The 13,301-nt window shown below is 48.3% G+C and overlaps 7 protein-coding genes across 7 annotated transcripts; 5 read left to right on the top strand and 2 right to left on the bottom strand.

Annotated features, from left to right (window-relative positions):
• Nucleotides 1–290: 290 nt before the first annotated feature.
• Nucleotides 291–2,216, top strand: rex3 (putative RNA exonuclease Rex3; the record flags this gene model as incomplete). The annotated part of the gene is made up of 1 exon (XM_056676476.1): nt 291–2,216. One exon carries the CDS (start codon nt 291–293, stop codon nt 2,214–2,216), a length of 1,926 nt encoding a protein of 641 aa, XP_056531476.1.
• Nucleotides 2,217–2,500: 284 nt separating this feature from the next.
• On the bottom strand, nt 2,501–3,145 carry N7500_005330 (60S ribosomal protein eL22; the record flags this gene model as incomplete). The annotated part of the gene is made up of 3 exons (XM_056676475.1): nt 2,501–2,627; nt 2,709–2,941; nt 3,131–3,145. The coding sequence occupies 3 exons, from the start codon at nt 3,143–3,145 to the stop codon at nt 2,501–2,503; spliced, it is 375 nt and encodes a 124-aa protein (XP_056531475.1).
• Nucleotides 3,146–4,145: 1,000 nt separating this feature from the next.
• On the top strand, nt 4,146–4,752 carry N7500_005329 (DIM1 family thioredoxin-like protein; the record flags this gene model as incomplete). The annotated part of the gene is made up of 4 exons (XM_056676474.1): nt 4,146–4,260; nt 4,315–4,362; nt 4,426–4,668; nt 4,727–4,752. 4 exons carry the CDS (start codon nt 4,146–4,148, stop codon nt 4,750–4,752), a joined length of 432 nt encoding a protein of 143 aa, XP_056531474.1.
• Nucleotides 4,753–5,317: 565 nt separating this feature from the next.
• On the top strand, nt 5,318–6,718 carry N7500_005328 (translin; the record flags this gene model as incomplete). The annotated part of the gene is made up of 8 exons (XM_056676473.1): nt 5,318–5,383; nt 5,500–5,536; nt 5,648–5,701; nt 5,908–6,041; nt 6,092–6,197; nt 6,286–6,371; nt 6,429–6,578; nt 6,644–6,718. 8 exons carry the CDS (start codon nt 5,318–5,320, stop codon nt 6,716–6,718), a joined length of 708 nt encoding a protein of 235 aa, XP_056531473.1.
• Nucleotides 6,719–6,999: 281 nt separating this feature from the next.
• On the bottom strand, nt 7,000–7,841 carry N7500_005327 (glutathione peroxidase; the record flags this gene model as incomplete). Its single annotated transcript, XM_056676472.1, has 2 exons — nt 7,000–7,529; nt 7,625–7,841. Coding segments are annotated over 2 exons (747 nt in total), but the record flags the coding sequence as incomplete, so codon positions are not given.
• Nucleotides 7,842–8,847: 1,006 nt separating this feature from the next.
• N7500_005326 (uncharacterized protein) lies at nt 8,848–9,054 on the top strand (the record flags this gene model as incomplete). Its single annotated transcript, XM_056676471.1, has 1 exon — nt 8,848–9,054. The coding sequence occupies one exon, from the start codon at nt 8,848–8,850 to the stop codon at nt 9,052–9,054; it is 207 nt and encodes a 68-aa protein (XP_056531471.1).
• A 2,039-nt stretch (nt 9,055–11,093) lies between these two features.
• On the top strand, nt 11,094–13,040 carry cdcA (phosphoprotein phosphatase CDC14; the record flags this gene model as incomplete). The annotated part of the gene is made up of 3 exons (XM_056676470.1): nt 11,094–11,142; nt 11,216–11,747; nt 11,801–13,040. 3 exons carry the CDS (start codon nt 11,094–11,096, stop codon nt 13,038–13,040), a joined length of 1,821 nt encoding a protein of 606 aa, XP_056531470.1.
• Nucleotides 13,041–13,301: the final 261 nt, after the last annotated feature.

The raw sequence follows: 13,301 nt of genomic DNA, 5'->3' as shown, positions 1-13,301 counted from the left end.
CTGCGATTCCTGTCTTAAGCTCCAGTTAACTTGTTTGGGATAGCACAGTTTAGCTTTATTTCAATGATCTTCGCCACTAGCAAGCCCTGAAGGATGCGATAGCGTTACTTACAATCTTCGTTTCGGTCTATTCAGTGCACAAAACAAATACAGAAGGGTCTATTGGGACGATAGCTATACATATTCATTATGTATTTCTAGGATCTGTGATTGATTTTGACTGGTGGCTCTTACAGTTAACACGTGGGTATCTACATCTTAACCTGTCTTCTCATCTGGTCACATTTATCATGTTCACATCGCTCGGCCTGTTTGGGTCAGTTTCATGCCCGCGAGGCAAGGATTGCAGTCTTTTAAAATGCATATTTTCTCATGACAATGTGCCGGAATCTTCTGAGGCTCAGTCTCTGAAGATTCCAGCGTCAGGTGACGATGGCCCTCCCTCTAAACGGGTCAAAGTGGAAAGTGTACAGTTGCCAGGGTCTTCCATCCCATCTTGCAACTTAACAGAATCGTCCCTCGAAATGGGTCGGCGCTCATCGAAACCAGTCGCCCCTAAGCAATATCAAAAGACACAAGACAGCTCAAGAGCACAAGAAGCCACCCAGCCTACCTCAAGCCATGGCCCTCCAAACCCCTCTGGTAGTGAGCCTGCGAAGCGCATCAATACCGCATCCGCTGCATCTTCAGCAAAGCTTCCCCCACGCAAGGCTCCAAAAGAAACTTTGAATCCTCGCATGCTTGCTCATGCACCAGCAACTCACGGCACTCGGACTGCTATTCTCCAGAAGCTGCACTCCGCCATGACTGCTCTCAATGAAAAGCTACGAAAGGACAAAAATAGCTCGAATAGATGTTTCGTCCTAACCCCCGATGAAATCATCACAATGGCTCTGGATGAGGAAGAAAAGTTCGCGAGGGACAGTCCAAGCGTTTACGGCAATGTTATCAGGCTTCGAATCGTGAGAGTTACAAAGATGGACATTGACGAATGGGTCAAGGAGGTGATGTCTCATCTGAATACACGATACTATAAGATAAACCCCGTCCAAAAGCCTCAGACGATACCCAGGCCGATTAACACAGGCCTCACTCCTGCAGAAGAAATCACAGTTGTATCCCAGCTAGTCACGCCCCTTACTGGCCTCGAAGAACATGGATATGTCACAACACAGCCCACGAACGCAGAGATAGAAACTGCAAAGCGAGGTGTTGATGGGTCCAAGGGCTGGGAGAAGTGTGACAGATGCAGTCAACGATTCCAGGTATTTCCAGGCCGTCGGGAGGATGGTGCCCTGACCAGCGGTGGCCACTGTGACTATCATCCAGGACGGCCCGTTTATCCTCAGCGCAAGAAAACAGACCATGTTACCGGTCCCTCCCAGCCATACTTTCCCTGCTGCGGCGAAGCACTGGGGACATCTACGGGCTGCACCAGAGCCGAGACACATGTCTTCAAAGTCTCGGAGAGCAAGCGACTCGCATCCATTCTCCAATTCAAGAGAACGCCATCGCAGCCAGGAAAGGGACCACTGGAACCAGTGTCTATTGATTGCGAGATGGGCTACACGACATTGGGTCTCGAATTGATTCGTCTCACTGCAGTCAGCTGGCCTGAGGGGTCTGATTTGCTTGATGTGTTGGTCCGGCCTATGGGCGAGGTATTAGACCTCAACACGCGCTTCTCCGGTGTTACGCCACAACACTATGCCTCCGCCAAGCCGTATGGCACTCCAATTCCCAGCATATCTTCACCGTCAATAGACGAGACAAAGAAAATCAACCCACCTTTGCAACTTGTTCAGTCACCCACAGAGGCGCGCGAGTTGCTTCTGAAGCTCCTTCAGCCTGAGACACCTCTCATCGGCCATGCAATCGACAATGACCTGAACGCTTGCCGTATCATCCACCCTACCGTTATTGACACCGTCCTCCTGTACCCTCACCCCAAGGGTCTTCCCATTCGTATGGGTCTCAAGGCTCTTGCTCAAAAGCACCTTAGCCGTGACATCCAGGTCGGGGATAATGGACACGACTCAAAGGAGGATTCAATTGCCACGGGTGATCTTGTAAGAGTGAAAGTGGGCGAGAAATGGAAACTGCTGAAGAAGGACGGACACAAAATCGAAGGGGGAAAGTTGGTTCATCCGAGTGGCCGAGTACCAACAGCCACATCTTCATGGACAACGGTCCAGAAAAGAAAGTTCAGCAGATGATCGTGGATATGTAATCCTCACTCCCATCTCCCATAATATGATTTTCACTCTTGTATACAATACCCATGTATGTGTATTGAACGGACGGCATTTTACAATCTACATTGTTGCGTAGGAATAACATGAGGGTATAAACTTTTTTAGTTTTATTCGTGGCCTCATAGACCAATCTAATCCCCCATGGCTCTCACTCTCAATCCAAACAGACGTTCCGAGCGCGATACACAGACCAGAAGCGATCGATCAACGGGGCAAAGAAACAAGACATGTCGGGAGCGACACGCTTATTCCTCATCCTCCTCAGCCTCGTCGTTGACGACGTTGTAGAAGCGGAGCTCGTAGACACCCTTGGAGGTGGAGACGACACGGAGCCAGTCACGGAGCTGCTGCTTCTTGAGGTACTTCTTGGTGCTGATTTGCAGAAAAGACAATGGTCAACAAAACTGCAATCGAGCATATCGGGAGTCACCCCGGAGTATAGATAGAACTTACAGGTACTTCAGGTAGCGGCCGGAGAAGGGGATGTGGGCAACAACCTCGATCTTGCCATCGCCGACCTGGGAGATGACGACGTTCTCGCCAAGGTTACCGACACGGCCCTCGACCTTGATGCGGTCGTGGAGGAACTTCTCGAAGGCGGAGACATCGAAGATCTTGTCGCTAGCGGGCTGGGAAGCGTTGATAACGAACTTCTGGGTAACCTTCTGGGCCTTGCGACCACGAGCCTATACCATATAGAATCGAATTAGCCTACTGCTCCATAATGTCGAGCCCCGGTGGTAATCTCGCGACTTCGTCTTCGACATCAGAGACTCGATAGTTTTTTCAATACCGAGTTTCACACTGTTGTCGAAGACGAGCTCGCAGAGACTCCGATGGGGGGGAACAGCAAAGCGATTTGGACTTCAACGTACAGCAGCGGGAGCCATTGTTAATGGATTGGGGGGGGATGGATTTTGGAGAGTTGGGAAAGGTCGCAAAGAGGTGAATATCCTGCGCCGACGAGAGAGTGGTCAAGACAACTTCCTAAATTTCACAGTGGAGCCGATTTGGTTATCAAAAATTCACGTCCAGAGGTGTGTCGCACTAGTCTAGATTGGGACATAGGGTAGGGCAAAATTGGGTGAGTCAGCTGAGTGAGTCAGCACATCGCTTAGGCTCGGAGCTATCAGCTATCTCCGATTGGCTCGTCTAATCGTGACTGGCAGAGATCCACCGCCCTCAGGGTATAAGTAAGTCCCTTTGCCCTCAAAGCTTCCTCTTCTTTTCTTTCTTCTTCAGCTCTCTTTGCCTATTGGCTTAGATCAAGTGTAGTATCTGTTCTTTTCAGTTTAATCTCTGAAAGTTTCCGTCCAGGAAACACTTTGATTATTCCTATTTTTGGACCCCGCGACTTGGCCCCTGTGCTTGCGCATGCCTCGTCGCACAGTGTCATTGGGCTCACACTACCCCCGATCGACGCGAACTCCCTTTTTCATCAATTGTTCGGCTTGTCCGGGCGCTTGGAGAAGATGTCTTGTTCCTGAAATCTAGAGTAGCAAAAACGTAAATGCTCGTGAACAGTTCGATCTCAGTTTGTTCTTGATTTCTTGCTGCCATGTCCCGGAGATCACTGGTGATAGTAGATGGCGTGCGTCCTACGATAAAACTTCTTCGTCGCATACTAATATGAGAGCTTGAATAAGATGTCATCAGCCACTCCATCGCTTGATGTCTCTATATGTACTGTGTGTCACTCAAGAATAGACCAAGCATCTTAGACAACCTGCCACTACTTCGTACAACATACTGTGTACTCCGTACTAAAAAATAGCTAGATGGGTCACATGACGTTACAGCTTCGATCGCGGGGGGCCAATCGATAAGCCCTCCATTTTTTTCCATTCCGCATACATACTCCAAGGTGTTGACGCAAAACCAGCCATCGCAATGGGTTCTATCGTCCTCCCTCACTTGCAAACAGCCTGGCATGTTGACCAGGCTATCCTTTCTGAAGAAGAACGCCTGGTGGTGATACGATTCGGGCGAGACCACGATCCCGACTGTGAGTGCCACCCGCATCCATTCGCAGGGTCCCAGAACTAAATCACATTCCCAGGTATCCGCCAAGATGAGGTCCTCTACAAAATCGCTGAGCGGGTAAAGAGTGAGTGACCAAGATACTAACCCCTCCAGCAAACCGACCAGCAGCTAACAGGGCTACCTCCAGACTTCGCCGTCATCTACCTATGCGACCTCGACCAGGTACCGGACTTCAACCAGATGTACGAGCTTTACGATCGGATGACAATCATGTTCTTCTACCGCAACAAGCATATGATGTGCGATTTCGGCACAGGAAACAACAACAAGTTGAACTGGGTGCTGGAGGACAAGCAGGAGTTGATCGACATCATCGAAACGATATACAAGGGCGCTAAGAAGGGCCGTGGTCTGGTGGTCAGCCCCAAAGGTACAAGCAAGATCCACTCTGGAATAGGAATGACTTCGCTAACAGCCGGCTTTTACAGATTACTCGACCAGATATCGGTATTAAGCATTGCCTCTCTCGCCGCGTGATCACACTGGCACCGGCCAGTGTGTGTATCGCTTTCTTACGACATTTACGACGATCATAGACATGGTCTGGCAATAACAAAACCTGCAAATATGTTCATGATTCTGGAGTTTTTTTTTGGTTTTTTTTTTTTTCCGGGGAGGAGTCGGTTTTGCAGTCGTTTTGACTGGGGTGACCACTGAACTTATACAATCCTCATCATTTGAGATCCAAATCTCTTCATAAGCAACGGGGAACACTCATAAGCTTTATCAAACATCCCGTGGCTGGTAGCTGTATTCTGGTGTCGTAAATCATAATTACACGGCACCTTATGACCTTGAATTGGAGGAAACTTCATTTTTCGAAAGTAGAGTATATTCAAGAAGCGATATCACAACTTTTCATATAACTTTTAGTTTTAAAAAAGAATTGTGGCATGTTGCGCAAGCTATCTTAGTTATTTGAACATGGATTTTGACGTAACGGAATTCGAACACCACATCTCGCAGATCTGCCTTCAATTCTCTCAAATACCTCTCTGCAACCACAACCCAGCAACAAAATGATTGACCAACGTATTTTCGAGAATCTCCAGACCAAGATTGACGAGGAGAGCACTGTCCGGGATGTAAGTTATACCAACGCGTCCAGAGTTTGGTGAATTCTTTGCGCGCCAAGCCTACACCGGAGCAAGGCCCTTGAGCCAGGAACATCGACGAATAGTTAGCTAACACTTTTGTATAGGAGCTACATGAGATTGTCCAAACACTCGCTAGAAGAGGTACGCTTTGCAATTTTTGACTCCGATCAGGATTTTCGGGGTGTCTGCCTTTTCGGGGACGGCGGATTGAAGTCGCAGGTCAAACATGAGGGCTGATGTTGATAAATACAGGACGTTCCACACAGGCTATCCTGTCGCGGGCTCATTCCACTCCCGCTGATCAGCGTAAGTATCCAGTATCTATTGCAAGCAGTCTGATGAGAATATTGGGATATCACTCTATTCGATCTTTGGCCTCACTGCCTGGTCACTGCTCTTTTCTCTCTCTCTTCCTCCCCGTATAACCTTCAAACACCTTTAGATTTCCCTCGGGCGACATTCAGCACTATTGCTACAGGTATCATGGATCATCTTGCTGACTTCTACAATAGTGAAGCCTGTGCTTGACGATGTTACTAAGGAAATCCTTGCCCAGAAGCAAGAGGTTGCTCGCCTGAAGGCCGTGGCAGATCAACATCCCTTCTACAAGTACAACGGGCTATGGACCCGTGAGCTGCAAAATCTGGTTTGCTTTCTTGAATTCAACGTTAGAAGACTTCTGCTGATTAAATCTAGGTCGCCTCTATTGAGCTTTGCGCATGGCTGGGAGGGCTCCAAGAGCACAAGGGACCCAGCTCAACATCTTTCATGACAATCGAGGACGTGGGCAAGTTCCTGGACAGTACGTTTCTGTCCCCCTATCTATGATAAGCATCACGGGTGCTGTATGCATAATTAATGTACAATACTAAGTGACATTCTATCATTAGTTCCTGTCAACCTCAAAGAGCAGGATGCCTTCCACTTGACGATTGAGGAGTACTTACTGGCACTGATTGCGATGGTCGAGGAACTGGTTCGTTTCCCGCAATCTCATGGCTTTTCTGTCTGGCTGCAGCTAATTTGTTCCCAGGCCCGCTTAGCCGTTAACTCAGTCACCCTGGGTGACTACACCCGTCCCATGCAGATTGGCAACTTTGTCAAGGAATTGTTCGCTGGATTCCAGCTCTTGAACTTGAAGAACGATATCCTACGCAAACGCAGCGATGGTATCAAGTACAGCGTATGTTGAGTCCACTGCAACGCCTACTTCACTGTTTCAAATTTCTAATCTATTTGGCACTACAGGTCAAGAAGGTCGAGGATGTGGTCTATGATCTGTCGCTAAGGAACCTGGTCCCCAAGGGTGGTCCCTCTACTTGAATAGGGGCATCAGGGACTCCTAGACTTACCGAATTGAGCCTCATGGCGGAAATGGAAATAAATCCAAGAACTGATCAAGCGACTGTTGCAAATTTGGTATCAATGGGCTTTGATATTGAAATATAAATTATTATTACCACTCGGTAAAACTCCCATCGTAGACCGAAATCGCAAACCGAAAAGGAGTAATATGTCACAAGCCGAAGCACCGGGATATAGATACAGAAAAACAGATGAAGGTATCACCATAATGGTTCAGAAAGAACACCTCAAGCAGAGCCTTACGACAACTTGGCCTGCTCAGCTCCAGCCTCACTCTTCTTCAGCGAAGCAAGAGTGCCCTCTTTCTTTGCCTTCTCGATCTCCTGAACGATGGTGTCCTGAAGTCCTTCGGGCTTGGTAAGGGACGCCCAGCGGCCAACAACCTTGCCATCGGCGGAGACGAGGAACTTCTCAAAGTTCCACTTGACGCGCTTCATGCCCAAAATCCCAGGCTGCTGCTCCTTCAAGAAAGTCCAGACCGGTGCAGCGTTAGCGCCGTTAACATCCAGTTTTCCAAGCACAGGGAATGTGACTCCGTAGTTGACCTGACAGAAAGACTGAATTTCATCGTCCGAGCCAGGGTCTTGGCTGCCGAACTGGTTGCATGGGAATCCGAGGACGGTGAAGTCTTCGGGATACTGGGCCTTCAGGTTCTGGTAGAGTTTTTCCAGGCCTTCAAACTGGGGAGTGAAGCCGCATTTCGAGGCAGTGTTCACGACTAGGACGACCTTGCCGTTCAACGAGGAGAGGGGGAAGGGTGCGCCCTTTTCTGTTCGTATGTGGCGTTTGGTTAGCGATTAGGTACTTTGGGGCTTGTGTATGCGTGAGGAAGTAGATAGGCAAGGGCGCAGGGGTTATACGTACTATCGACGGGCTCAAAGTCAAAGAAAGATGTAGCAGACGACATGGTTGTGATTTGACGTGGATATGCGAAAAGAGGGAACTGTCTCTGGAGTGTTCGCGGGGTTGAATACAATGACGTCGTTAACTGGAAAGTTGACCGGAAGGACTTGGCAGAATATGAGACAGCGGAATTTTGCAAACACGAGAACATGACTCTCTTCTTGTAGTTCTTCTGATGGTCTAGATGAACCGAGGTCAAGTCACTTTCTTACCAATTGGCCATGGGCTGGCCACACGGTATCCAGAGGAGCCGACGGACCTGGAAATCGTCCGAGCCGATTGATGAATGGCTTTGATTGGGCTGTTTTCTGATTGGTTCATCGAGCAAACTGGGCAGTGCATAACGTTATTCCAAATCATTGCTGACTGTAAATGAAATCTAGAGTCATAAGGGCTTTGGGTTAGCTCCCAATTATATATTGTAAGACTTAATATTAGTTATGTGTCTATATCTGTAGATAATCAAGGCCTTCATGATAATTACTCAATTAAATAGAGGTGGACCCCAAAACGATTGATATATATATATATGTTGAGTAAACAACAATTCCACCGGTAACTTTTCCTGTCAGTAATTTCAAGACACAGAAAAATAATAAAATTGACAAAATAGGAAATACGTACATCTGTATAACCCCGAGAACATGCCATTTGGCAGTTAGCTGCCTATCACTGTCCGCTATGGTAGTTAACACGAAGGCTCTGGTAGAAACCCACTGAGAGCCATGCAAATTAAATGCTGCCTAAGGTTTTCAACATGGAAGGCTTCTTGACACTGCTTTTAGCCATGGGTCACGCGCCAATGACCATGAATGGACAAATCAAGACTACATCCCCGAAAGCGGATCAATGCCGGCATTAGACCCACGTCCTGTTGTTCTGGGGAGAGCGACATTTCAAAGGCTCCAATTAAGCTACAGCTACGCGCGACGTCGAGATCAACTTGAAAGTATCAAACCAACATGGGGTTACGTATTTCCTAAAATTTGGAAGACTAGGCCGGGCAAAGAGAAAAGAGAACATCAATTTGTGGCAATGCTGTCCCTCTCAAGGCTGAGTACCTGGAAGTCACACACGGATACCGAATACTACTTGAAAATATTATACATAAAAGTCGAGTAATCATAAAGCCCCCAAAGAATGACTATATGTAGGAAGAAATGAAGAATAGAAAGTATATCGTAATGACTCAGTATGGCCGCAGTAGTCTCTATCATACTAGTGGCGCGAGAGACAACGCTTTAACCGGCACCAACGGCACTGCTGCCGATGGGAAAACCGCTGTTGGCACGGCTGGAAATGCTCTCGATTCTCTCCCCAAGTGGGGCATTTTCATCGCGCTTAAGAGCACCTTCAGGATAATGGCGGGGACAGCGCTTTCAAGTACATGATACTTGTAATGGTCTTAGCAGTCTTACCAAGAGCAGTGGTATGATCACACCTAGGGGCGCTAGTCAGGCCGCTAACGGCAGAGGTGACAGGCGCAAAAATGTTAGCGGCGTATCTATGGTATAACAAACACCACCAACGGCATCCTCAATGCCAGCAACAGAGCCCTCCACATTGCCGAGGCTTGGGAGAGTGGGAGAGTAGGCTAAGCTAGCGAGGGCAAGTGGAATGGTCAATCCAGTGAGCTTCCTTATTGAGATAGTTGTATCGAAAGGGCTGAAAAGACTGAGTTGGCGAAGAAGCAGTGTACAGACATAAGAACAGTGACGAGAATTGGTAGAATAATAGTATACAGAAGCGAATGCGGAGATGTTGAGACGTAAAGGCCGAAAATGATATAATTGATTCCCTGGGGTTGTTTTAGCAACGTGCTTCGTGCGGTCATCCGGAGCTCCCTCGGATTTGGGGTGATCTCGTGTATTCTCATGTAGTGAAGATCACAATGTGAGAGATTTCGCATGGTCTAGTGGAGCATATATAACCAAATCAAATATTCCTTCGTCAGAATGAGAAGAAATAACACCAGCCAACGATCGGAAACTTTCCGAAATCCAGTGAGGGATGTATATTAGCGCATTGACCAGAGGACTTGGGCAAGGGTCCTTATATGCTAGGCTTAAAAATGTCGATCACCGACTTTCTCAAAGGGAGTCTGGAGGTGAGTTTGCCCATGTGGAGCATTCGAACTTGAAAACAAAACAGTTCCATCGGACATCCTTGCGTTGACTCTGCATGAAACCCAGCCTCTACCGATATTGCAGTATCCACCCTGCCCTTGGTGCTTACTGGCGTATGGAGGGATGCTCTGATCGAAAGTGGAACCTGGAGGCTGTCTGTTTGTTCTTCGTTGGAAAATCAGTCTGTAGTTAGCGAAACCGGTTCGCTAGAGATATCCATGTATGCCTTATCAGGGTAGACTGTGACTACATGATCTATTTCTCCGAACCTAAAAGAAACCACCAGGAATGACCAGTCAAGCATGGAGCCACAAGCCATTGAGAATGAAAGTCACCATTGAGGAGATTCAACATTCGACAAATCATAAACAGTTGCATCGAGCGAATTTCAGCATATGGTACAGATATGCCAATTGTTTACACACTCTGTAGTGTAGTAGATTGGTCACTTGTGTCAAGCACTGTGCACGCAGCGACTTGAATATCATCCCCCACTGAGATAACGATGGCCGTCGATAGTACAGATAGTTAGGTATCGCAGTGACCACCATGGTCTAATAGTGATGCATCGGCCCTATGTATGAGAGGAAGCAGAGGGGCGCACAAGAGCCTTGTTGTTGACCTCATTTACTGGTGATTGGAGTCTTAAGTAGGGCATTGATTGGGAAAATTCAAGACAATTATCCGTCAGAGATATGGGTTATTGTCATGTGGAGTCAGGATATAGGATTCAGAGGTGAAGACTGAGGTGCGAATCCGGAGTTTAGTGATGTATCAGATGTGAGTAAAGAAGTTCCAGAGTTGTTCGATTAGTGTTGCTTGTGAAGTTTGTGTTGTTTGTGCGATTTGAGCAGTTTGTCTGTTTATTGTGGTGTTGATGTTTTGGAATGTGGAAGGCACCGACTGATGCCTGAGGCAATAGGCGTTGTCACGTCAACAGCTCCAACTAGGCCTAACTAGGTAAGGCACAACATAACAGTGGCATGGCAGCTGCCCCAAACATCATGAACTTGGATTTTGTGTTGATTTCCTTTTCCTCTAATCCACCTGTACAGGTTTTTCGCATCCCTTTTGGTTTCTCTCTATTCTTAACATCTTATCCTCATCGATTCATCTCCTTGAGTTCGATCATGAGCGTTTAGGTCTTACTTTTACCGCGACTATTTTCTTACTGGCTTTGCTATCCTCCGAGTCACACTAGAACAACAGGACCTGTAACGGTCCTATACTGATCTATCCTCGCTCTTCATCAGCGTTACACAATCACTCCAGTTCTAGGTGGCTGTCAACAAACAATCCTCAATATGACTACCGACTTCAATCACGGCGGCCAGATGATCGAGTACATCCAGGGTTGGTACAATGTTCTTCGGCAACTTGAATGTCTTTCACCCAGAATTGAGAGCTAAGCAAAGCTATGATTTAGACCGTCTCTACCTTGCGTCTTATGATTCTGCTCCCAGTTCCAGAACCCCGTTTCCCTTCCATCTGGACGCACCCAAATCCCCAAGCAAGCGTGCACGTGCCCAGCCCGCCACTCCGAGCAAGCGCCGTTCTCCCGTGTACTTTACCGTCGACGACACTCTTCTTTACAATGCCTTCCACGCTGATTTCGGCCCACTCCATATTGGTCACCTTTACCGGTTTGCCGTGCTCTTCCATGAGATTCTTGGCGATCCAGCCAACAGCGACCGCCCGGTGGTCTTCTATAGCAAGACTGATGCTCGGAGTCGCGCGAATGCAGCCTGCCTTGTTGCATGCTATATGGTCATGATTCAATCCTGGCCACCTCATTTGGCTCTGGCACCCATCGCACAGGCAGACCCTCCTTACATGCCTTTCCGTGATGCTGGATACAGCCAGGCAGATTTCATTTTGAACATTCAAGATGTCGTCTATGGAGTGTGGAAGGCTAAGGAACAGTCTCTTTGCGGGCTTCGCGACTTCAATCTTGAGGAGTAAGTACCATTGTTTACACTGCCGGAGACTGAATGCTGATTTTCTTCAATAGGTACGAGAAATTCGAACGAGTTGATATGGGTGACTTCAACTGGATTACACCAGACTTTCTTGCCTTTGCATCTCCTCAGCAGCAGCCCGTGGCACCAATTCCTGTCAACACGCCCGAGTACAACGCATTGCCCGCAACAATCTCTGAAATTTCTTCCTCAAAGCTTCCCATGCCATTCAAGAATGTTCTCGCCCATTTCCACCAGCGCAACGTCGGTCTTGTTGTACGACTCAACTCGGAGCTGTACTGCCCGTCTTACTTCACCGCAATGGGAATCGCTCATATTGACATGATCTTTGAGGATGGCACATGCCCTCCCCTGCAGCTCGTCAGACGATTTATCAAAATGGCCCATGAGATGATCACCATCAAGAAGAAGGGCATTGCAGTTCATTGCAAGGCAGGTCTGGGCCGTACGGGCTGCTTGATTGGTGCATATCTGATCTACAAGTATGGATTCACCGCCAATGAAGTAATTGCCTTCATGAGATTCATGCGACCCGGTATGGTCGTTGGACCTCAGCAGCACTGGCTCCACCTCAACCAAGGGGCCTTCCGTGAATGGTGGTTTGAGGATAGCATGCGCGAGAAGCTAGCACAGTCCACACCTGTAACTCCACGAGTGTCCACAAAGAAGCGCACTAGCAACGGGGTCGTCTCCACCCCACCAAACAATAGCCACTCCAAACGCGCAGCCCTCGGAGAAATTGATCACAACGAGGCTGCAGCTTACCCAGACCAGGATCTTCCTGCACCAACTCCTGGCCAGCCTCGCAAGTCCCACCGAAAGGACTCACGTCACCACCCTTATTCCCGAACTGCCTCCGGATCCCTCGCTGTTGAAACCGAGCAACGGGGCCACCGCAGCCACAGGAAGAGTAACGAGAGCAGTGAGAGTGAAGAAGAGATCCAGCTTCGTCGATTAGCGCAGCGGTCATCCAGGTCTCCTGTTGCCTCCCCCACGTCACGGTCTATCAGTTACTCTGCCACTGTCACAGCCAGCTACACTCTCACAGAAGACAATCACAAGGATCAAGAGAACTGGGTTGATCACTCAGCACCCAAGACTCCCGTGAGCCGCAAGAGCGGCGCTGCACCTATCTCGGTCAGCAAAGTTCGCTCCAGTCCTCGCCGGGCAACGGAAAATACCCGCAGCGAGTCTCGTGGTGTTCGCAAGCCCAGTGGCCGTATTGGTAGCAATACCATCAGCCCCGCACGGGCTATTAAGACCATCCACTAAACGTTCTGCTCTCTTCTTTTGCCCCAAGGAACTCTGCATGTTTCTTCGGAGCGCTTCTTCCATTCTTCTCGTTCCGCTGGGACAAAACTTCTGCATACCCCTTTTTCGTGATGCATCTGGATGCCTTTTAATGTTTTGAGTTCGCAAATCTCGGTCTGCTGTTGTTTTCTGGAGCGAATACTGGTTTTTGGGCATGTTGTGCGCGGCGTTTGGTTTTGTTGTTAATTGACGAACCATCAGATCTCTTGCAATTGGGTACCG

The sequence above is a fragment of the Penicillium coprophilum genome (assembly GCF_028826855.1).
Source record: "Penicillium coprophilum strain IBT 35676 chromosome Unknown utg000004l_segment0_segment0, whole genome shotgun sequence".
Lineage (NCBI taxonomy): Eukaryota > Fungi > Ascomycota > Eurotiomycetes > Eurotiales > Aspergillaceae > Penicillium > Penicillium coprophilum.
The sequence above is the reverse complement of the archived record's forward strand: the minus strand, read 5'-3'. Positions and strand labels throughout refer to the sequence as shown.